We start from the raw sequence: 24596 nt of genomic DNA, 5'->3' as shown, positions 1-24596 counted from the left end.
GGTGAGGGATTACAGCACCCGGATGAAGCACAGAAATAAGAGAAGGTGCTTCGAGGACAGAAGGAAAGACAAACTCCTGTCACCTCCATCACCACCCCCCATGTCCGGCAGCCCAGCATGGACAGACACACCACTCCCTTGGGAGGAGAGGAAAGTGAGCACCAATTCGCTGGAGGCTCCCACAGGCCAATTCCCCCGGTCCTAGGTGGCTCCCAGGGCACCAGGCTCGCAGCGGGCTCCAGCGGACCCAGGCTTCCCGCTCACCCCAGCACCAAAGCAGCCCCCATGGACTCAAACTCCACACTGGCTCCCACGGACCCCGGCAGACTCAAGGCAGGCCCGTCCCCGTGAACCCAGGCTTCGTGCTGGTCTGTGTACCCAAGCGCCAGGCTGGCACACCTGCTGACCCAGGCATTAGACCTACCTGCCCAGGGACTCCAGCAGCAAGCTCGCCAGCTGACACCACCAGACGACCCACCCAGAATCTCTGGACAGGCTGACTGGGGAAGGGCTTTGCCTGCTGAAGCCAGCGTGTGAAGACTGGAAGAGGTGCCTACTTCTTCAAATGTGCAGACACCAACTCAAGACCACAAGGATCATGAATAATCAAGGAAGCATGACATCAACAAAAGAAACTAATAAAGACCCTGAATAGACAAAGCAATCCTGAGAAAGAAGAATAAGGCTGGAGGCATCACACTTCCTGATTTGAAACTATATTACAAAGCTATAGTAATTGAAACAGTATGGTACTGACATAAGAACAGACACGCACACCAGTAGAACGGAACTGAGAGCCCAGAAATAAACCCATGCATATACGGTCACCTAACACAAGGGGTACTCAATGAGAAAAGGATACTGTCTTTAATAAATGGTGATGGGAAAACTGCATATTCACATACAAAAGAATGAAATTGGACCCCTATCTCACACTACTCAAAAAAATTAACTTGAAATGGGTTAAAAACTTAAGTGTAAGACCCAAAACTGTAAAACTACTAGAAGAAAACATAGGGCATAGGGAAATAGCTCTTTGACACTGGTCTTGGCAACGATTTTTTGGATATGACACCAAAATCACAGGCAACAGAAACAAAAATAAACAAGTGGGACTACATCAAACTAAAAAGCTCCTGTATAGCAAATGAAACAGTCAGCAAAATAAAAAGGAAACCTATGAAACAGGAGAAAATATTTGCAAACCATCTGTCTGATAAGGGATTAATATCCAAAATATATAAGGAACTCATACAACTCAATAGCAAAAAAAAAAACCCAATTTAAAAATGGGCAGAGGAATTTATTAGACATTTTTCCGAAGAAGAAGACATATAAATGGCCAACAGGTACATGAAAAGTTGCTCAATATCACTAATCATCAGGGTAATGCAAATCAAGCCTACAATGAGATATCACTTCACACCTGTCAGAATGGCTATAGTCAAAAAGACAGGTGATAACAAGTGTTGGTGAGGATGAGGAGAAGAGAGAGCCCTTGAGCCTTGTTGGTAGGAATGTAAATTAGTGCAGTTGCTATGGAAACAGTATGGAGTTTCCTCAAAAAAATTAAAAATAGAACTACCATATGAGCCAGCAATTTCACTTCTGGGTATTTATCCAAAGAAAACAAAAACACTAACTCAAAGAGATGTCTGCACTCCCATGTTCACAGCAGCATTATTCACAACATCCAAGACGTGGAAACAGCCTAAGCATCCATCGATGGATGAATGGATAAAGAAAATGTAAGACTGGAATATTATTCAGCCATAAAAAGGAAGGAAATTCTGCCATTTTTGACAACATGGATGGACCTTGACGGCATTATGCTAAGTGAAATAAGTCTGACAGAGAAACACAAATACTGTATGTTCTCACTTATATGTGGAATCTAAAAAAGCCGAACCCATAGAAACAGAGTAGAACGGTGGTTACCAGGGGCTAGGGGGGTGGCGGAAATGGGGACATGCTGGTCAAAGTGCATCTTATAACTTCCAGTTATAAGATGAGTAAGTTCTGGGGAGCTAATGTCCAGCATAGTGACTATAGTCAACAATACTGCATTGACACTTGAAAGTCGAGACAGTAAATCTCAAGTGTTATCACCACACACACAAAAATGGCAATTAAGTGAGGTGATGGAGGTGTTAACTGACTTTATTGTGGTAATCATTTCACAATGTTTGTATATCAAGTCATCACATTATACACCTTAAACTAACGTATAGGTCAATAATATCTCGACAAAGCTGGGAAGAAAAGAAAACAGATTAGCAAGTAGTGCACATAAACTGCTACTGTGTGCCCAGCACCTCGGGTCCATTTCCTCAAGTGCTTTTCACAGTCTCTCTCTCTGATAGGTACTGTTGCTGTCCCCATTCTGTAGATGAAGAAATGAAATATTAGAGAAACTAATAACAAAATCACCAGTTAGTAGGATCTATCTGAATCCAAGACTGAGTTCTTACCCCCTATTACATACTTAGGACTTCTTAAAGATGAGTGATGAGGTTGGTGTAATCCTTATATATTATGTGAAGTGCTTATTTAATGTCTGCACTGGAAAAACAGAAACTCACTCAAAACACTTTTTTAAAAGGGATATTAACCCTCTGTGAAGTTCAGCCTATAGATATTTATATCCACCACCCCCCCCCGTAAAAAGTAGGGGGATCTTCAGTGAATGCATTGACGATGTTATTGGCGGTAGTGAAGGTTTATAGTACGGCTGATGAGATCCCAGAGGGAAGCCCAAGTCCTCCTGGCACTGGGAGCCCCTCGGCTGGAGCGCTGGCTCCTCTTCCACTCACTCACCCTGAGGCAAGGTCTGACCTCCACAACAAGCACATGAAAAGATGTTCAACGTCACTAATCATTAGGGAAACGCAAACCAAAACTACAACAAGATGTTACCTTATATCTGTTAGAATGGCTATAATTACCAAGACAAAAAACAATAAATGTTGAAGAAGATGTGGAAAAAGGGAACCCTCATACACTGCTGTTGGGAATGCAAATTGGTGCAGCCACTATGGAAAGCAATATGGAGATTTCTCAAAAAATTAAAAATAGAAATACCATACAACCCAGCTATCCCACTACTGGATACTTATCCAAAGAACTTGAAATCAACAATTCAAAGAGACTTTGCACCCCTATGTTCATTGCAGCACTATTCACAATAGCCAAGATGTGGAAGCAACCCAAGTGCCCATCGACTGATGAATGGATAAAAAAGATGTAGTATATATATGGAATGCTACTCAGACATAAAAAAGACAAAATCATTCCATTTGCAACAACATGGATGGACTTTTCTTAGCATGCAATTTAAGGGTATTGTCCAGCAAAATAAAAGAAACAAGAAAGAAGAAAACATAGGGTCAGGAACAAGTGGTCCCAGGGGAGCCATTCTGTGGCAGCTGTGCTGCCCACCTAGAAAGTAGGGAGCCAGAGCTGGAGCAGAGGCAACCGCCCCAGGGAGGACAGCCTGGGGAAGAAGGACCATCTCCAGAGAGAAAGCAGGACTGAAAACCTAGACAAAAGGAAAGAAAAAAGGAGAAAGGCAACAAGAAACTCAAGGAAAACACAAAAAGCTGCACAGGAAAGTCATGGACCGCGTAGGAAACAAACTGTGAAACAGCAGGTTGGTAGCATCAAAGCTTCGAGGAGTTGTAAGAAAAGAGACCCCAGATGACCTTGCTGCTAGGAATGTGCTCCCTACACAGACGACCCCTCTAGGGTCTTGTCACTGGTCCGGGACATGTAATTCCAGCACAGATGATCTGTCCCAACCCTGAACAATATTTCATAGTCATAAAAATGTAAACGCCTTCAATGGGAGTCAAATTGGTAAAGTCAACGGATGAAAATGCACAAAAGACCTTCTCGTGGATACGGAGAGAAGGTGACTGTTGATGACTTTAACTGGGTAAAAGTAAAGACATAATTGGTAACAGAATGGATGTGAAAGGGAGAGAGAAGAGGTAGGAAAAGGAGAGAGGGACTGATTCCATGCCTTGCAGAGTAGAGGTGAAGACATACTGTCCATATTTGATGAAATATCATACAGAATTTAAGTAGACTCTTTATCATTAGAATGGTAACTCAATTATTTTAAAAATAGTGTCATCAATCATTAGGCAGAGAGTAATGCAGTGGTGTAAACCTTCATCTTTCACATGGTGAGGCCAACCAAGTGTGCAAAGTGAGTAGATCAAGAAATAAGAGAGAAGCGAATCATATAGAGCTATGGGTGTAGACATCAGCAAAACCAGAAAATGTAAAAGAGAGACTGTTTCTGAGAGGTGATGGGAAAGGTTGGCATAAGAGAATAGACGAGAACGAAAAGCTAAACATGCAATAAAAACAAAGAAAGGAATCAATATTGCTATGAACGTGGAAATGCAGCTCTCACTGGAAACCTGACAGGAACTGAAGCAGACTTCTCTGTTTCTTTACACACACACATGCAGAACTTTCCTCTACCTTCTACTGTCAGCCTTCTCTGAGTTTCTGCTTCCTTGTAGCTTCAATTTGCCAGGACCCCTTGTATCAGTCAGGATGCAGAAAGGAAAGAGACCAGACCCTGATGAATAAGGGATTTTTTTTTCTTGTTATGTGACCTGGGGCATTTGTAAAAAATTATTTTATTGAGGTCACATTGGTTTATAACATTGTGTAAACTTGAGGTGTACATTAATATATTTCAGCTTCTGTACAGACTGCATCATATTCACCACCAACAGTCTAGCTTTTATCCGTCCCCATACATATGTACCCCTTCACCCCTTATGCCCACCCCCCACCCCCTTCCCCTCTGGTAATCAGCAATCTGTTCTCCTTATCTATGTGTTTATTCATAAATCTGCCACAGATGAGTGAAATCATCTGGTATTTGTCTTTCTCTGTGTGACTTATTTCGCTTAGCATAATACCCTCAAGGTCCATCGTGATGTCCCAAATGGCACAATTTTGTCTTTTTTATGGCTGAGTAGTATTCCATTGTGTATATATACTACATCTTCTTTATCCAGTCTCCATTGACGGGAAGTTGGGTTGCTTCCACGTCTTGGCTGTTGTGAATAGCGCTTCAATAAACATAGGGGTGCATAAGTCTCTTTGAATTACTGATTTCATGTTCTTTGGACAAATACCCAGTAGTGGGATAACTGGATCATATGGTAGTTCTATTTTTAATTTTTTTTAGAAATATCTATGCTGTTTTCCATAGTGGCAGCACCAGTTTGCATTCTTGTGGGAGCAGAGGCCCGGCCAAGGGAGGCCGGTGAGGGCTGGAGCAGCACCCTGGGGCCAGCAGTCACAGGCAGCCTATCACCCCTAAGCCTGCAGGCTGTGGCAGGAACAGTCAGGGAACTTAGAGAGTGGGTGGGCTGTCAGGAGGGCTGCCCTGGAGGAGCTGAGAGCTTGCAGAGGAGTGAACCACTGCTGACCACAAGCAGGTGGGAGGGAGCCAGGGCAAGACACACCCTGCCTCTCTCCCCTCCCACCTGAGGGCAAGGGGGCCCAGTCTCCGAGGCACAGGCAAGGGGAGAGAGTGGCCAGGGGGCTGGGAGGGCAAATGGAGACCACGGACACAGCTTCGTGGCCTGACTATACCTAGAGGCTTCTTTCTATGCACTCCTCTGTTACATCCCATCACGGGCCAGGCTACAGATTAGCTGCCCGGGTCACTGCCTGGTCCAATCAGCTATACTGGAAATGGCTGGGGGTGAGGGAATGGGAAATGCACCGGAAACATCCTCGCTCTGGGTGGAGCCGCTTCACCTGTTGGCAGGTCCAGAACAGACGCAAATATGTGCATGTGTAACATATAAATTAAATGAAAGTCGTTGTGACATTGTGGTTGGTCCGCCTCAGGGCTTACATGCCTCAGGGCTCAAACGTTTATTGAGAACTGCCTGTGATCGAGGCGCAGTGAAACACTGCACTGTTCTCTCCCCTCCTTTCCCCAGCTCCTGTGTCAGTAGGCCTGATTATTACTCTATGTTACAGACCAGGAGGTTGCACCAGCGGAGGTTAGTGCCCAGTGAAAGTAAGTGGTGGAGGCTGGATTTCACCTCACCCGGGCAATCTGATGCCAGACCTGAGCAACTGAACACCATTCTTGCCACATCCTAGAGAAACAAAATAAAAATTAACATCACCTTTGAAAAGGGCTTACCTTTGGGCACAGTTTTCCATGAGCGTGTCCAAAAGTAAACTATAGCAGCACTACAGTTAGCAGTCCAAGATTAGGGAAAACCGGGTGAAAGATATACGGGATCCTGCCAGATTGTTTCTTCCAACTACATGTGAATCTCCACTTGCCTCAAAACAAAGCTAAACAAATATGACTGTAGCAGCATCAATTACCATTTATTCATCTACTTCAACTCAACACTGGGCATCTCCTGTGTGCCAGGCACTCTTCTAGGTGCTGGGGACCAAGCAGAGAACTGACAGAACTCCCTGCCTCGTGGGGCGGGCATTCTAAAGGAAGCTGGATTGTCCAAAGCTTCACTCGGTCAGGCTGCTTATAGTCCAAATTATTAAATACTCGCTTATTACATAAATATGGATGATGAAGCATGCTATTCCTCATCCCCCGTAAAGTAGGTCTGAGGAGATTTCCCTGGGCTACTTGGCAAAGTTCAGGATATTTGTGAATACCAAGCCTCGTCTCAAATGGTAAATAAATGTCATTCTTTCTGTCCACTCTTGTGTTTAGAATACCTGGAAAATTTAAACACCACTTCCACACATGCTCAGAAAGTCTAACTGCCTTCTCTTTCCTCCTCTTCCTTGCTCTAGGCTACCAAGAGCATCCAAAAAGGAAGAGGTGGGTGCAGTCAGTTCTCATGGAGATGATGGGGCTGTGATTGATGGATTGCAAATCCCAGCTAGTGTTCCCAAAGGAAGACATTTCTCTTGACCATTCCAGTGCCCTAGAGATCCAAGACATCCAGGAAGAAGATGCAACCAGCAGACAGAAAACAGCAGCCACCCAAGCGCTGAGGAGAGCCCTTCCGGTCATCTCTGTCCCAGCTCCAAGGTCTTCTCCATGATGGCCTGTAACAGCACGTCCATTGAGACTTACGAATACTTGCTGCTGAACGAGAGCATTGTGTCAGACTCTGGGGTGACCACTCCTCCTGCCCCCCTCAGGATATCCTTGTCAATTCTCATGATGCTGATGATTGTGGTCGGATTCCTTGGCAATGCTGTCGTCTGCATCATCGTGTATCAGAGGCCAGCCATGCGCTCTGCCATCAACTTGTTGCTCGCCACGCTGGCCTTCTCCGACATCATGCTGTCCTTATGCTGCATGCCCTTCACTGCCATCACCCTGATCACTGTCCACTGGCACTTTGGGGATTACTTTTGCCGGCTCTCGGCCACACTTTACTGGTTTTTTGTCCTGGAGGGCGTGGCCATCCTGCTCATCATCAGCGTGGACCGTTTTCTCATCATCGTCCAACGCCAGGACAAGCTGAACCCACAAAGGGCCAAGGTGATCATCGCCGTCTCCTGGGCCCTGTCCTTCTGCGTCTCTGCTCCCTCGCTTGCAGGCTGGACGTCCGTGGAGGTGCCCACCCGGGCCCCTCAGTGCGTGCCAGGCTACACGGAGCTCCCGGCCAACCGCGCCTACGTGGTGACACTGGTGGTGGCTGTGTTCTTCGTGCCCTTTGGTGTCATGCTCTGCTCCTACCTGTGTATCCTCCACACGGTCCGGAAGAATGCCATCCGTGTCCACAACCAGTCGGACAGCCTGGACCTGCGGCAGCTCACCAGGGCTGGCCTGAGGCGGCTCCAGCGGCAACAGCAGGTCAGCGTGGACCTGAGCTTCAAAACCAAGGCCTTCACCACCATCCTGCTCCTCTTCGTGGGCTTCTCGCTGTGCTGGCTGCCGCACTCGGTCTACAGCCTCCTGTCGGTGTTCAGCCGGACTTTCTACTGCAGCTCCTCGTTCTATACCACCAGCTCCTGCATCCTGTGGCTCAGCTACCTCAAGTCTGTCTTCAACCCCATCGTCTACTGCTGGAGAATCAAAAAGTTCCGCGAGGCCTGCGTAGAATTGCTGCCCCAGACCTTCCAAATCCTCCCCAGAGTGCCTGAGCGGATCCGAAGGAGAATCCAGCCAAGCACCGTCTACGTGTGCAATGAAAACCAGTCTGCTGTTTAGGCGAGAGGCAGGAGGAGCACAGGGTCCGTCGGTCCTTCCGCCCTGCTTCCTGGCACTGTGGTTGCAGGCAGCCTTGCGTGGTGGCCACTGAAGCACAAAGGTACTCATTTGTTACCAGATGAGCTGCGGCTCCCAAGTTTGCAAGATGAGCTATTTTTGTTTACTGCTGCAGAACAGTGTGAGGGTCTGATGGACCTGGAAGGTAGTTAAGACAAAGCAGGAATGGGCGGGGGAGTGCGGAAGCTGGGCAGAAAGTTAGGGAGGAGGAGGGGAGCAGGGAGTGAAGTTGGTTGAGTGTGGGACAGGGGAGGGCTCTGTCTAAGGGGCTCGCAAGACACCTGCTTAAGAGAAAGCCCAGCAGGTGTCGCCTCATGCTATCATTCACTGTGTGCGATGCCAGCGTTCGTCAGAGGTGTTTGTGTTCGCGGTGTGTGGGGAAACATGCAAGGGTCATTCCCCAGGCCGTTTATGACCACACCAAATCATCCTTTGTGTAAACCCAAGTCACGCCAGGAGCAGAGTGAGCCCGTGCTTCTCAGTTCCTCAGTGTACGTACGGGAGGCCTCCGTGGCTGGAAGCCCAGAGAATGTTCATGGGCAGCGCAGCTGAAACGAGTAGCCCACCTGAGTGCTTGTGCATGTACCCACCCCTCCTGCAGGCCCCAGCCCCCCTGGCCCCGCGCCTGAAGCCTCCCGCCCTCTCCTCTGCTGTGACAGTCCCTCTGCCCCTTCCCTCTTTCCATCCACTGCTCCCATGCCCCCCTCTGTTTTCATTCCATCTGTCCCAGCGCACAGAAAGAACACGCTCCTGTCATTCACCTTTCCGCAAGTATTTGTGGTGACTTGGTCCAATCTCAGACATGCTCAGGGGTGTGGTGGCGTGGTTTACCTTCCTCCCGACCCCTGAGGCTGCAGGCCTCGTGAGCCACGCAGGGGGCCTAATGAACACCCCCCTGGGCAGCTCCCCACCGACCTCTGTGTTCCTCCTACCTCATTCGGATCCACGGGAACCTGACTGCTGCAGCCTGGGCCACCATCCTGGACCCTGGTCCTCCGAGCCGGGTAGGGCTGGGGTCCCGGGACTGAAGCTGCCTAGGGGGGACCTTTCTGCTTGTGCCCAGGGCGCCCCCTACCACCGGAAGCTTCTGAAGTTGGGGATGATTTTCATGAGTTCAGGGCCCACCACTTAGTCCACTGAGCTCTCTACAGTTTCAGATCTGAAGAGAGTCAGAAGTTTAAGGAGAGATTCAGAAAATCTGATTCCAAGTCTAACTCCATCAGGAACTAGTCATGTGAACTTGTTCGTGTCACCTCTTGCTCTGGGCCTCAGTTTCCCCATTTGCCAAGCAAGGAAGCAGGTCTAAAAGATCTCCAACGTCCCTGTCTTCTCTCAAACACTCCAATTCTAGAATGTGTATGTTTTCTACTCGTAGTCACCAGATCCCCTGCATTCGTTTCTTTATCCATGCCGTCAGAATTTATTAAGTGCCTACTGAATGCAAGGCACCGTGGTGAGATAGTGATGAACAAGGCGTGGGCTGCGCCCAAAAGCAGTCATCCGATTTATCTCAGGATAATCGTCACTCACATTTGGCCTGAGAGCACAGAAGCTCCCTTTGTGTTTCTCCTCTCATTTCCCTTCCAAAGTTGTAGTAAGAGGCCAGCCCTCCATTCTCATGCTCTCTCCCCAGGGTGCAGATGGTGACAGAGGTGCGAAAGGGAGTGAACGTAATTTACATTAGTCTAAGCCCAGGGAAGGGCTTGTCAAGAAAATAGTTGACACCTTTTCTCACCAACTCCCGCCTTCTTTTACACCCAGAGGGGAGAGAGAGAGAGAGAGAGAGAGAATATGAAGACAGGCAATTGGTGTGTGATTGATTGCGGTGGGTCCTGTCAATTCTGTGTCCCCAGTGTACCCCCAAGGTTTGCCTTCTGTCCCCACGAGGCAGTGCTGCATGGCCTCAGTGGTGTCCAAGAGCACAGCCAGACCACCAAGGGGACCAGGCCATTGGGCACCCTCCCCTCTGGTGGGCATTTAAGAGAATGTTCTTCAAGAGCCTTGAGCAAAAAGAAGTCACAAACTGAATGAATGAAGGTACCAAAACTCACATCAATCAGTGTTCTATGATGTATGTTGGACAGTAATATATATGTTTTAAAGTAATAATTTTGTATATATATTATTTAAATAAAGCCTTATTGCTCTTTCGGTGTATAAGCCTATGTTGTTGCCGAAATTAGCACCAGGGCCGTGAACAGTAAGCCAAGAACCTGGTGTCCAGCACCTCCTAAGACAAAACAACTTCAGGAATTCCAGGACTCGTGGAGGACGTTAATGGTAAGACAACCACCAGGAGACTGTTGACAATGGGGCTCACGACTGGGGCACTCCAATTTTCTTTTTAATCACAGCCCCACTAAGTCACTCCAGCCGGTCAGTCTGCACCTCTGACTCTCAGTTTGCCACCTTGAGAGCTCTCCCGGCCTCCTTGACCCTTCGATGACCTTGGCTTTCCTCAGATACTGCATAAATGCTGTAAATGCCGTTCTCGCCTCCCTCCCTGAGGCCCACAGGGCAAGCACTGCTGTCTGCTCTTGTTTTCATCTCCTCGGTAACCTCGGGGTTCCCCCACACTCTGGGCACCTGAATGGTTTCTCTGGGGCCGTGGGAGGTGACTGTGGGAACAACTGTCCCAGAGGCCAGCACCTGGCTCCTTGGGAGAGCCTAGCCTCAGAAAATGAGACACGAGCGAGGCTCAGAAGTGTCTTCCTAATTCAGACCACCCCTGAAAATCCACTGCCTTTTCGTCTCGAATCTTGATCCCTGCCATTGGGGTAAACAAAAGCAAGGGTTCTCGAGGAACCAACCGTTCTGACAACCAGGATGAGCAACAAAAATCTACATCAATTCCTACTTTGCTATTCTGAGCCCTGGTGTCTTTTCCCCAACATGATTGACAGCACATGCTCCTTTTGGACTGCAAACCCCACTCTGTTAGATATTTCTGACCTTGCTCTCGTTGCCTTGCTCAAGCAGTCAGCAGCCCTGCCTCCAGAGCCCCTGACGTCTCAGGAACGCCCGGCGCCCAGGTTTCCGCTCCCTTGGAAATGCACGGGCAGTGGCGCAGAGAGGGCAAGTGGTCTAGAATGGGCAGTCCAAACCCCAGGGTCCCTTGCTTTCTGAGCGACTCCAGGAAGTCGTGGAGCATTTCTGAGCCCGAGCTTCCTCATCTCCTATGTGGTGGAATTGCTCCCAGGCAGAGGGCCCCCTCGAAGAATAAGTGAAATAAGGTATATAAAGGATCTAGCCCAATGCCGGGTCCATGGTAAAGGCTGAATATACAGTGGCAATAATGATTACAGTTGTCCTGTCAACGTGCTTTATGGCCCGGGTTTATCCTTGCTGTGCAAGGATAGAAACGTGTTTCAGAAACTGGCCATTCAGTCCCTTTCCTCATCCTCATGTGGCCCTCAGATTTCAGTTGACAAGAACACAACACCCACGGAAGCCAGGAGCATGGATTTGACCTTAAAGAGCAAAATTCGCAATGGCCTGAACTGTACCACTTGGTTCCATTGGAAACTCTCCCTAGTCAGAAGGCCACGTGCCCAGCTACAGCCTTCCTGACGTGGAAGGAGAGGACGAGGATTTGGTGGACTCCCCGCGGTCTCTGCCAGAACATCGAGTGATTTTGCAAATTCTGAGGTCCTAAGTACAAATTTCCAATAAAGGAGCCTTCGCTCATTGTAAAATAGACACACGTCTTATCACATCATCCCAACATGTTTGCTTCTCTCTTTCTTCACATCCACGTGCAGAAAGCGCACGCATCTGTGCCTGTCCTAAGGAGATAAAGTCACCACATATTTAATCTTTTAGACACAAAAGAAGGGAGACATGAAAGTAAACCGTTTGAAAATTTGCAGCCACAAAGGAATGAATTTTGCCCTTTAAGATAAGGAAAAAAAGTGCTATTTAAAACAATAATCAACAGTAATTGAGAACAACTCTGCCTAAGATTTGATTACATTAAAAGCAAGAGGATAATTTCAAGGCTCTGCCTGCTGAGAGGTGGAGCGTGGATGCCGAAGGCCAGGTGGACCACCGCGTGTGGAGGCGGGGCGCAGGCCAGGCCGCAGCCATCTAACTAGTCAAGAGGAGGAGGGTTTGGGGACCTTAGCCGGGAGGTTAGCATCTGGATTCTGTAAAAATGAAAAGATGTTTGAACCCAAAGCCATGGTGTGCGTGTGCACACGTGTGTGTGAGTGCACATTATTTTGGTAGGCGTCTGAGGTTACTGTGGCAGACAGTTCAAGTTCACCGTCTGCTCTTTCACCTGTCACCCTGGATGAGTGGGAAACAAGGTGACATGGGAACAAGACAGGTACCCAAGATTGTCCCGCTCCCAGCGGGAACCAGGAGGGGCGGCAGCTCAGACAGATTTTCCTAGTTAGTCTGATAGGAACGGAAAGAACTTACCTGTATGAGAAACACCTGGATGCAACCAACACCTTACCTTCTGCAATCACGAATTCGAGGGCACTGATATGCGAGTTCAGCCGTCTGAGGTGGTCAGGTCAACGCCTAAAGACCCCCAAGGCCTGGGCAATAGGAAAAAATTCCTGCACTGGGTCTGTACGCTCCATCTCCTCGTGCTCTCTCCTGCCGCCTCTGGCATTGGCTGTCCCTGTGCCAACCTTTCCAGTCAAGGAAAAAGCAGCCCGGCTCATATTCAGAAGCATTTTTCAAAAGACAGATTTGCTGCTCCTTATTAACTGTCCTTGTGGGGACTATATTTCTCCTTTCCTCCCTCATTGAAATGCTGCTGCCATATTCCCTCATTACAGGATTTTGCTGTGGTGTCATGGAGACTCCAAATGCTTTATTAAACCATAAAGAAAAGGTCACTAAAAGACAAACATGACTGAGTAATTTAAAAATGCATGTGGAGGGGCCAGCCAGGTGGCACAGCGGTTAAGTTCGTATGCTCTGCTTCAGCAGCTCAGGGTTTGCCAGTTCGGATCCGGGGTGCGGACATGGCACCGCTTGGCAAGCCATGCTGTGGTAGGCATCCCATATATAAAGTAGAGGGAGATGGGCACGGATGTGAGCTCAGGGCCAGTCTTCCTTAGCAAAAAGAGGAGGATTGGCAGCAGATGTTAGCTCAGAGCTAATCTTCCTCAAAAAAAAAAAATGCATGTGGAGAAACAGAAAGCTTAATTTGCTTTCAAAGCACAGGCAGAGGCTAGGGACAAACATTATGGGGCACAGGGGGCTCTTCCTCCCCACAGCGTCCCATTCTCTCCGGGATCTGTGGGCCTCCAGGGAAGCAGTCAGTCCAGGCTGCTCAGGAAGTGCTTCCCCCTCTTACGAGCCCTGGGGCTGCGGAATGCACCCACACACAACCTGCACAGGGGGGTGGGGACCCCTGTGGGTTTCTCTCCAGCGGGGCCCAGGTGAGCGCCCCTGGCTGCTTCCCCATTCTCCACGGGGACACGTCCCACAAGCGTCTTGTCACAGAGTCTAGGTCCCTGCTCCACCCTCACGTGAGCTCCTTCCGCCTGCAGACCCCTCTTCATTCTCTGGCCTCTTGTCCGGTTTTCTCAGATCTTTCCTTCTCCTTCTCAAAACATCCAATAAGCAGATACGGGTAAGCGCTTAACTAGATATGAGCTGACACTAACATATTAAAGGTTAGATTTACATCCTGTAAAAGAATGGTATATTTTCCATCCTTATGAATAAATGCCCCCTCGTCCTAAGAAAAGTTTTAAAATTGGCATTACTGATTTTTTTTATTATAGAGGTAATTTGCTGCTTGTAGAAATAAAAACAGAACAATTAATATGTTTATTGGATTTTTTTTTACCCAGACGCATAAAGAAAATTAAAGATTTTTAAAAGTCTTTTTTATTATACATTAAAACAAGGTATATTTTCTTTTGCAAAATTCAGTTGATACTATACCACATCGCAACTTTGTAGCTTCACTTTTGGGGGTTTCTGTGTGTTTTGAAGTGATTTCTGATGGGTGGAAGTCTTCCATTGTGTGGGTGCGCCACCACCTAAGTTGTTTACTCCGTTTTTCAGGGTTTTTCCTACTTTTCACTATTTAAAAAAATGTTGTAATGAACATCTTTGACATAAATTTCTCTGCCTAGCCACTGACTGTCCTTCTAAAATAAACTTCTAAAAGTGCAATTAGTGGCTTTTCGTGCGATAATAATTTTTTTTTTTTTGCACAAAGTTTGTGGCAATTTATTCTCTCACCAGCTGTGCTTGAGAATTACCAAAATCTTGGGAAACTGTTTGGCTAGGTCATGAAGCTCTTCCCATTAGCCACCGATGGGCCCTCTGCCCACAGGCTGGGCCCAGGCTCCTTTGGGCCACTGTTGACCTATGAACTGGGGCATGAAGGTGCCAGGGAGACAAAACATAAGCTGTTGACAGAGGAGGCATTATTCAAGAGTCTCTAGTTTTGTAATTAATATATATTCACTAATTATATACAGAAAAGTGTAAGAGAAAAAAATTATTAAAGGTATTTTACACCTCCTCAGAAACCAGTTTGGACTGAAAGGGTTAGTTATGGCATTTACAGGCCAACTTGAATCACCTAGACTCAAGAAAGCCTTTGAACACAGAAGAACTCTGGCTGGCTGGTGGGCTGGCCTAGGAAGGGTTTCCAGACCATCCTGCGTCCCATTTCTCATCCTATGCTCCTCTGAGGCAAACTTCCTACCCTGCTGTTGGAAGTACATTGCAGCTTTTATGTTCAAGTCTCTGTCCTGAGAAGCAGAGTAGAACACACTGTGGCTGCCCCGGTAGCCGGATCTAAAGGATGTATGGACACCTTTTATTTTCTGTATCCTGACACTTTGACATCAGGGGCCATGCTCACCCCGGAGGAACTGCCCCTCCCAGGGATAGCTAACTCCACAGAGAGTGAAACGCATGCCTGCCAGCACACCTCTCAAATACAGACCAACCAATCCTGGGCCTGCTACTGGACAACCAGGGACAGCCCCTATGTCCAAGAGCCCTCTGAAATCACCCCAGCTAGCCAGTCCTCAGCCTGCTGGCCCGGCTCAGCCATTCCTCCACGGACACCACAATCAAGGCTCTCATCCACAGCACACCCCTCCTTCCGCCTCCTGACTGAGCTGGTGCTGCCCCAGGTGGCTCCTGCAGCACAGTGTGTCTCCTCTTCCTGGGATCTGTGAGGACAAAAACTGTCTTTTCAACGACAGTTGTCTCCTGATCTCTTGGCCTTAATATGCCTCAAATTTTCTATTGATAGGCTATATTTTAAAATAAAGTATTCCCCAAATAAACTGGCTAAAACATTTTGTATTATGCCCTTTGTGCGTACGTGTTGGGGGTCCTTTCCTACGTCATCAAAAACTATGTAAAGACTAAGATGAATGAGCAAAATACTAGATGGAAATATTGACAGTGGTTGCCCCTGGGCGGTGGGACCGTGGTCTTTCTGCAGCTCAGATGCTCGCATTATCTTCCGCTGAGAAGTGGGATGAAGCCTCAGCATCAGCCTCATCTGCCACCATGCCCTGCCTACTTTCCCAGCTGCAATCAAACCCAACCTCTTTGTCTCCTTCTCCAAGAGACCATAATCCCTCTCGCCTCCAGGCTTGGCCTGGCTGTTCCCTCTGCCTGGAGCACTTTCCTTCCCACTCAGGGCTCCTCCTCTGCTCCTGCTGTACCTGCACTGCCTACCCTTGGCATCTGTCCAGCTGCGTCATAATTATCTCCATGGTGAGCTCCAGCAGGGCCAAGACCAGGGGTGTCTTTTTCACCATTTTATCCGCAGAACTTAGCACAGTGTCTGGCACATAGCAGTTTTCTAACATATACTTGTGGAATGAAAGAATGAATACATGAATAAATGAATGCTTGAATTGAAAAAGAGAAACCACCCTGTTAGTATTAAATGCAGCTCTCGGTAATGTGAGTCCCGTAGCCTGTCAGCTGCATCCTTCTGTGGCAAGGTCAGTTCTATTTCTGCAGTTGCATGAACGTGACAGTAAAGTTGGAGCATGTCACTGAGGCTGTGACTGCCCCGGGAGGGAACATGGCCACTCCCCACCGAGGAGAGCCCCACACAGTTGCCACGTAGAGAGAGCCTTCCGTCCTCCTGGTCCACCGGCTGTGCATCCTGGCACAGACACTGCGGGTTGGGAATGGCTGACCTTCTCTGTCGGCTGCTAGGAAGCAGCTCATTTTCCAGTATTTGTATAAGTACAAGATATCTGAAAATTACACCAGTAGGTGCAGATTTAGCACAAATCGGAAACCGGCATAGCCCCTGCATGTTTCCAGTGTTCAGTTGCTTGAAATTACAGTTCTGGGGCAGAGATGATGAAGGGTTACTTCCAGGCCATCCCACCTTCCACCTGGAATTAGATAGCCTTTGCTGTGGGCTCCCCAGCACCCAGGTCTGCAGTGACGGAGCAGAAACACGTGAGAAACACCCAGCCCTGAGCCTCCTCACAGCAGCGAAGAGGGAGGAAGGAAAGCAGGCCAGTTCTAAGGGGCTGCGGCACTGCTTCCCGGACTTGCATGGTTGGAGGAAGTGGCGACCACTGGCCCTCCCCATCCCAGATCCAGACACACACACGAGCTGTCGACACGGCTCGCTGAGTGACTTTCTTGCTGTCCCAGGAAAGCAAGAATGCTTGCTTCCCACCCTGCGTTCAGCTTCATCAGGTTGTCAGCACTCCCGGAATGCCACTTAGTGACCGACTCACAGGCAGGAACTGGAGCCCCAACAGCTCGAGCGGCTGCCTAAGCATGGGCGTGGCCAGGCTCTGGGCGCAGGCACACCTCCTTCCCTTCCGGAGACCCTGCAGAGGGTTGTGCAGAGAGGTTGGAAAAATGACAGAGAACATGCACACCTTCGTCAGGAGGCCCGCCAAGGAAGCACACAGCCCGAGATGCTTCATCACAGCATCCACGTCCGGCCTTCACGGCAGCTGCGCTGGCTCTGGTCACTTTTCTGTTATAAGTGAGGCTGGCCCTTGTTTCTGAATCAGCTTTCTGCTGCTCATGATGGGGAAATCTTCGTGTCTTTCTTTGTGCTGATTTTGAACCCATTGTCAAGGGCCTGCATTAGACCATTTGTGAGTGTTGTTTGTTGGTCTGTTTTAACCCAATGAAGAGATTAGGACCATAAACAGTTGACTTCTAGACGGCGGCGATAGGGTTGCAGTTTACAGGGTGATATATGAAATAGCAATGCTAACGTTATATAAAATATGTATAAGCAAATTTTCTAGTACACACACTTTGGGTAACTAAATATACTATTTTAAAGCCACGAAATGGAATATTATTCAGCCTTAAAAAGGAAGGAAATTCTGACACATGCTACAGCACGGATGAACCCTGAGGACGTTATGCTAAGTGAAATAAGCCAGTCACATAAGGACAAATGCTGTATGACTCCACCATAGTTACCCAGAGCAGTCACATTCATAGTGACAGAAAGTAGAATGGTGGTCGCCAGGCGCTGGGGGAGGGGAATGGGTAATTTGTGTTTAATGTGGACAGAGTTTCAGCTTTTGGGAAGATGACAAGGTTCCGGACATGGATGGTGGCGATGGTTGCACCACACTGAATGTTCTTAATGCCACCAAACTCTACACTGAAAAATGATTAAAACGGTACATTTTATCTGTATTTTACCACAATAAAAAAAATCCATGAGAATGGCAAGAAGACTAACATACATGGAAAATATATTAAATACAGCTATATTAGAATATGGTAAACTATCTTTCTCGACAGAAAATTGAGTTTCCGACCATGTTTACCAATATAAAGTGAATAAATTAACTCAAAGAAATAAAATGTCTTTGGAAGTATAAACAACAACTGGGGAGATGCTCTCCTTAATTCTCAAGAAAGCAAAAGTTTAACATTTCGGTTACCTCTATTTACGAGCTTAAGTCAACAGGTGCCTGTAAATCAGCATTGCATTAAACGACTATTTAGAAGTAGGTCTGGCAGTTTTACTCTAAGGTGCTGACTGCAGAGGAGGGAGCCGGGGAGTGCCGGCAGCCTGAGAACCCCAGTTCTAGAGCCCGCCAGCTGCTCCAGGGGAATCCTAACCGTGCGGCGACAAGACGGGGCAGAGGCTGGGATGAGCCAGGCCGACGGGCAGCAGGGCGCAGCTGCCCGGTCATGAAGCTCACACTCCCCTTGACATTAGGTGGGGAATCTGCCTCCCCGACTTGGCTGAACACCAGTGGAATCAGAAACGGAAAACTGGTATTTCAAGTGAGACAAATGGAAAACATTCTCTAGAGAAGAGAACCCTTGTGGTGAAGGACTGCGGAAGCCAGAGCACATGAGGAAGGGCGAAGAGATTCTCAGTCAAGATTGGGAGACCCTGGAGGAAAGGGGCGTCTGGAAGCCAGCTGCTGGAAAGGGCACATAGTCCAACTCCCGGACCAGCGTGTTCAGGCTACAAAGAGGCACTTTTCTACTCGTTGCAACACTGCGCTCAGACTGCGGGAGTGCTCAGACATCCACCTGGATGCTGCAGCAGTCCCTATGCTGGGTGCTCCCCTGAGAGAACTTAGATCCTACAGGACAGCATTGCCTTTCAAAGGCTGGACCATCTCCACTACTTTGCCCTGATTTCGCCTGCTTGGAACGGAGGGTCCTCAGACACCACCCAGCTCCGCCTCCAGCCTATGGACAACATCACCAAGGTCCAGGGAACGAGACTTGCAGGATCACAGCTGACTGTGCGCAATGAGACCCAGCTCTTCCCACACCTAGTGGTAACATTTTACTTCTCAAGTCACCCTCGGCCTGTTGAGTCCTATGTGTTGCTGTCTAACCCCTTCTTGCCACCTGTCTTGTTCAACTAATTTACAACTCTGGACTGCAGACTGAATTATAGCTATTTGTTTCCCCTCCCCGGCTGCACGCTCAAGAAAAGCAGGCTTCATTAACTCTGTGCTTATCTCTGAACAAGGTATTAACAAGCTTTTAGATGGTGCTCCAGCCATTTGGCTTTTTTGCGAAGGTGAAGGGGCCCCTGGTCCATATGGTCTGGATTCTCGTACATTTCCATTTCAGACGCTAAGGTTGACAGATCCACTAAGAGCAAATGGGGTGTCAGTTAATATCTAATTACTCCTCACACGAGTCACAGCCCATTTAACTGAGGCAGGCGCCAGTCTCTGCCTCCACCACAGACACGGTTAGGACACCAATTTACACTCTTTCTCTCTCAGCCCCTTGGCCTTGTGTTCTTCTCACAGGCAGTGAGTCCACCACTCCTCCTTTCTAGCCGGGTTCGTAGCCCCTTTCATCTCTGGTCTGCTATGCACCACGGGCTACCACTGACACAGAAACGAGAAAAGGAGAGTCAGGCTGACGCTCCCTGATTTTCTGTTCGAATACAGCCAGCCCTGGGTTGGTCTCTGGTTTTCTCCTTTGTGGCTGAAGTGCCAGGCGGGAAATGGGCGGGCGGGGACTGTGGCTCTGGTTTGAGGGTCTCAAAGGCCGGGAAAATCACCCCAACGACACGCACCTCAGTTTCTTCAGCCTCAAATACGGATGACTCATGACACCTCACCTCCACATATTCGGAATTTACCAGCCTAGGACGGCATGCAGCTCAGGGTGAGAAGAGTCAGGGGCTGTGTTACCCCACTCTCCTCAGGGCCACCCCACACCTGGAGGGAGAGAAGGAACCCGGGAAAGTGCCGCGAAGTTCATTCAATGGGAGTGCTCAAAGACTGCTATGAACAAGGCTCTAAGGGATGGGTCAAAATTTAAAAGGTGAAGTTTAAAAAAATTACATTCCTTGAACACACTCAGGGTTAGAAACCCAAGGGCAGAGGCTTATTTAGGAGCTCTCGGCTAAAAGGTGAAGCACTCAGAAGCACCCAGGAATGTTCTCTGTTAAACTCCTCAGGGCACGATTCCTCTGAAGGCAGCACGCAGGGAGAGCACCTTCAGAACAGGCAGGAGACAAACTCAGGAGTGGATCATTGAAACGTCGGCACAGAACAACAAAGAATTCAAGGGGCGCCAATGTAAGTCCTCTGCAGATGCTGGTAGGGGCCACCAGGTCCGGATGCCTAAGTTCCAGAACTCTTCAGACTAGGTACCATGCAAGTGGGAACCATCATCTCACCAAGATAGTTTTATTTAAGAAAAAAAAATTACAGAAGGAACAAAGAATTAAAAGAATTTTAATAAAATCAACAAGTTTACATTTGTACATCTTGGGTATTTGGGACCCAACCAGGGTGAAGGATAAAGTTGCAAGGACAAAGGTTTCCATGGGAGAGAAAGAAAGATGCAAGGGCATCCTCGCCGTGTGACAGGTGTGGATCTGACGGTGCGCCCATGGCGCCTGAGCCCACTGCGCTCCGAAGGACGCCCACATTCCCAAGCTCATGGGCGCAGGCTCTCCAGCTCTGAGCTCAGGCCCAGGGCCCCATAGCCTCCACGACACTCCCACAGTAAGACTTGATAGGCAACAGCAGGTAAACAGTTCATAAAACTAAAATAGTATTGCCCACAGAATATTAATGCCAGCTGAGTCCAGTTCATGCTGTTTTAACTAGAATGGTTACGCAGAACCTAACGAGGGAGAAGAGGGCTGAGTGATGCTTCGAATTGCTCTATTCAACGGCACAGTCACAAAACAGCAGGCCTTCAGAAAGAACCATGTATTTCTTTTAAAAATATGATTTAAGAAAACGGGTTTGTGGGAGTTAGAGAAAGGTATGGTTTTAACACAGGAGGCAATTCTGCAGTGTCGCAGAACTCTGCCTGTGTTAGGGGATTCGGTAGAGGTGGAAAACGGTTCAACTTGAATTCTCGTTATTCTAAAGGATAACAAACACTTCAAAATATTGATCAACGTTCAGAGGAAAAAAGAGACCAGTGTCCTCAAGTTAACAATGAGTAATCACAAGTCTTTTTCAAGATTTTACCCATTTTGTGCACAGAGAAACAGTGCTTATAAAAGTGCAACATTGCATGACCGAGTAACTTGCTCTTTGCGGAATAACCGCAAACTCATAGGTTGTGATGATAATGTACACAGCTGTACGACCATCCCATAACACAGTCATCCACAGGGTAAAGCTCACGACCGGGCTTTGAATTCACACCAATTTACCCGGCATATGGTTGAGTTACAAGGATAACTTCTTCATCATTTATTCTGTAGATAATTGAGATATAGTTAGGAAAGAATGCATGGATGCCTTTGCTTTCTTGGGCCACTTAGAATCACAAAAGGAAAACGAATACTGACCATTATTAGTTCAGGCAAACATTTTTTAAAGAATGGAGAATGAGCCCCTCCTCCCTCGGGCCCAAGCTTGGCTGATGCTCCAAGGCCCTCTCCTGGCACACACACGCTAATGCTTGTTTTTTGAGCGTTACGGCAGGGGGTACAGTGTCTTTACTGTTAGTTCCTAATAGAATCCATAATCACAACGAAGAAATTCAAGAGGGCAGTGAAGTAACAACAGCTTGGGCTTCCTAGAGACGTCAGACAGAGAGAGACAGTGAATTCCCAGTCCGTGGTGAGCAAGAGGCATTCCTCCTGCGTGTTCAGGAAACCTCAGAGCAGGCGTGTAAAGTGCTGGGAGGTGAGGCGGCCTGGCTGGACTTCCTCACAAGGGTGTGCAGGAGCACCCGCCAGGAAAGACGACGTCTCTGTCACATGCAAGGCAGCTGTCACCACTGCCCGCCCTGCTAAGAGTGTGAGGTCGAAACCGGCCTCCCCGGGAACGCGCTCGGCTTGTGCTCATAACGTTTCCCTTCTAATTTCCCAAGTATTCAACAGGAGGTACATTTCAACAAGAAAAAATGTCCCTAACCAATACGACAGATGACTGTCTAAACAAGAGAAAAACTACAAAGATGATATAACTTCAAATAAAAACTTTTAGTCAAACGTGTTGATTGTGGAGTTTCAAATCAGCAGACGATGCGCCAAAAAAGGAACACACACTGGGCCCTCCCCCGCCATGGTCTCCTGTCTGCTGTTGTCTTCAAGACCGGCAAGCAGCTTCTCTCATGGGGCTTTACCAGCGTCTTACAGGTCTTCACTTGCTGGGCAGCCAGAAGCACACAAACTTACCCAGAAGGGAGAGGTTGGGTAAAGAAGGCAGAATCTTTCAGGGGTTGAGAGCAGATGGGAAGAAGGAAGGAACACAAATACTTCCCTCAGGTCAGCCATTTCCAAGGGCAAGGCAGAGCCCCCGAGGTCATCTGGAGAAACAGACAGGACCCCAGCGGCTGTGCCTCGTGGACGGAGAGGGCACTTACACGGGACGGGAAGGTGCGGGTGAAGCCCGCCTGCCACAGGGCTCTGTGTCCTGGCCACTCACTCAGCCGAGACAGGGCTTCACCTTTGCCACCGTGAAGCAAACGGTTCCAGTGCAAATGCAGGTCTCAGGCTCGGGGGGCGGGGCTGGGGGCCGTCTGTCTGCATTGCACGGGGAAGGCTCATTTCCTCACACAGCAGACGTCTGTTTTGGATTACTAAGAACCTGGACGGGTGTACTCTGGCAGGTGTCTGTTTCCGGGGTTTTCCATTTACATTCATTGCAGAGTGGTCAGCAGCCAAGAGGCCCTGGTTCACATGACTGAGGCTCCCCAGCACCCAGGGCTCATCCCTTCGTCTTGGCTGACCCAAGGGCAGCGGCTTCCTGCTCTCTGCACCCAGCAGCCTTGGTAAAGAACTCAGGGTCCCCCTCGCGCCCTCGGCTGGGCTTCTTCAAGTCCGGGCGCCAGGGCTGGGGGAACTGGGGTTCGTTTGTCTGCTGGCAGCACAGTGCGTGTGGACGAGACCTCCATTTGGATACCTAACAAACACGGGCTCACAAAAGGGATTTTGGCACATCTGGCAAAGCTTTTTGTCCGAGAGCCGAACTGAGCTTCCTTTCAACTTCATCTGCAAAAAGAAATAAAGACTGTGGATTCTCTCTCATAAAGTTAGACCAGTTTTTCAGAGTTGACACACATTACTCCATCGATTGCTATTACTGATGAGGACTGCCTTAACATCAACTTCTCGAAACAGAATATTAGAAGTGAAATGAAAAACATCCTTAGTATCTGGAGAAGTAAAAATAAAAACTGCAAAACTGCTTTCTTATTTTACAAAAGCAGCTGCTGCTTGTGTGGCCAAGGCGTTTCTAACCAAGATCCTCTCTCAAACATAAAGTCATGTAATGTGAGAGCTGAATAAGAGCATATAAATCATCTAATTCCTGGTTCTCTCATTTACAAACAAAAAACAGTAAGGCATGATAGGGATTTAGTCAAAGCCATTTGGTTGATTACGGGCACATTCCTGCCAGGTCCTAGGAAACATGATTTCATTTCTTTAAAGGTAAGTGACAAACTGAGCTGTGACTCCATTGCTCCCTGTCTCATTCGCCGGACTTGAGTTCTGCAAGTTAAAAAGCCTTTCTGCACAATTCACTTGGGTCGACCCAGGCAGGTCAGCCTTTTGGCAAGATGGAATAGCAACTCAGTCGATTCGTTCTGTACTTATTAATCAGTCATTCAACGCTTATTAACTGCCTTCAAGATGCCAGGCTTGGCTCTAGGAGTACTAAGGTAAATAAATGAAGTCCCTGCCCTCAAAGAACCGAGGTGTAACAGTAAAGGGAGACAATTACGAATGCACGTGCACAGTATGTGAACAGCAAAGGAGACGGTTAGTCTGCTTAAAGGGGTACCGTGGTTTCACAAAGGGAAAAATACTTAGGCTGGGTTTCGAGCGGGCATTCACCAGGCACAAAAGGGAAAGGTGCGAATGTCTCAGGCAGAGGGTGGGCCAGGCGCAAGGGCCGTATGTATGAGGCCCCACGCGTCTAGACACGCAGCGAGAGATGGACAGGGATGGGCCAGAGGAGCGGAGACTGACTCTTCCAGGCCTTGACTCCCCCACTGAGGAGTCAGTGAAGGCTTCTGAGTGGAGGAACACACTGGATTCCTGCTCTGGAAAGATCGCCACCAGCTGCATGGAATATGGGCCTCACAAGACAGAATTCTCCAGAGGAGGAGAAGCCTGGGGACTGGTACAGACTGGACATTTGCGTCCCCCTCAAATTCACATGCTGGAGCCCTAATTCCCACTGTGACGGCATTAGGGGGGGGCCTTGCGAGGTGATTAAGGTTAGAGGAGGAAACGAGGGCGGGGCTCCCACGATGGGATTAGGGCCATTCTAAGAGGAGGAGGGACCAGAGCTTGCGCTCTCTGCCGGGTGAGGACGCAGGGAGAAAGGGGCTGTCTATAAGCCAGGACAAGTCCTCACCACGCACCAGGCACCGAATCTACCAGCACCTTGCTCTTGAACTGCCAGCCTCTAGAACTGTGAGAAATCAAAGTCTGTTG

The 24596-nt window shown here is 48.4% G+C and overlaps 2 protein-coding genes across 5 annotated transcripts in view; one reads left to right on the top strand and one right to left on the bottom strand.

Annotated features, from left to right (window-relative positions):
* Nucleotides 1–6822: 6822 nt before the first annotated feature.
* On the top strand, nt 6823–10375 carry GPR45 (G protein-coupled receptor 45). The gene has a single exon (XM_014843556.3). It carries the CDS (start codon nt 7067–7069, stop codon nt 8186–8188), a length of 1122 nt encoding a protein of 373 aa, XP_014699042.1. The 5' UTR covers nt 6823–7066; the 3' UTR covers nt 8189–10375.
* A 10022-nt stretch (nt 10376–20397) lies between these two features.
* The window catches only part of TGFBRAP1 (transforming growth factor beta receptor associated protein 1), a 67851-nt gene continuing 63652 nt past the window's right edge, over nt 20398–24596 (bottom strand). For all 4 annotated transcript variants that reach the window (XM_044773071.2, XM_044773072.2, XM_044773073.2 and 1 more), the window contains one exon: nt 20398–23144. In XM_044773071.2, the coding sequence (XP_044629006.1) occupies nt 22968–23144 (177 nt within the window). In that variant the 3' untranslated portion in view covers nt 20398–22967. The remainder of the gene's footprint in view (nt 23145–24596) is intronic.

The sequence above is a fragment of the Equus asinus genome, chromosome 6 (genome assembly GCF_041296235.1).
Source record: "Equus asinus isolate D_3611 breed Donkey chromosome 6, EquAss-T2T_v2, whole genome shotgun sequence".
NCBI lineage: Eukaryota > Metazoa > Chordata > Mammalia > Perissodactyla > Equidae > Equus > Equus asinus.
The sequence above is the reverse complement of the archived record's forward strand: the minus strand, read 5'-3'. Positions and strand labels throughout refer to the sequence as shown.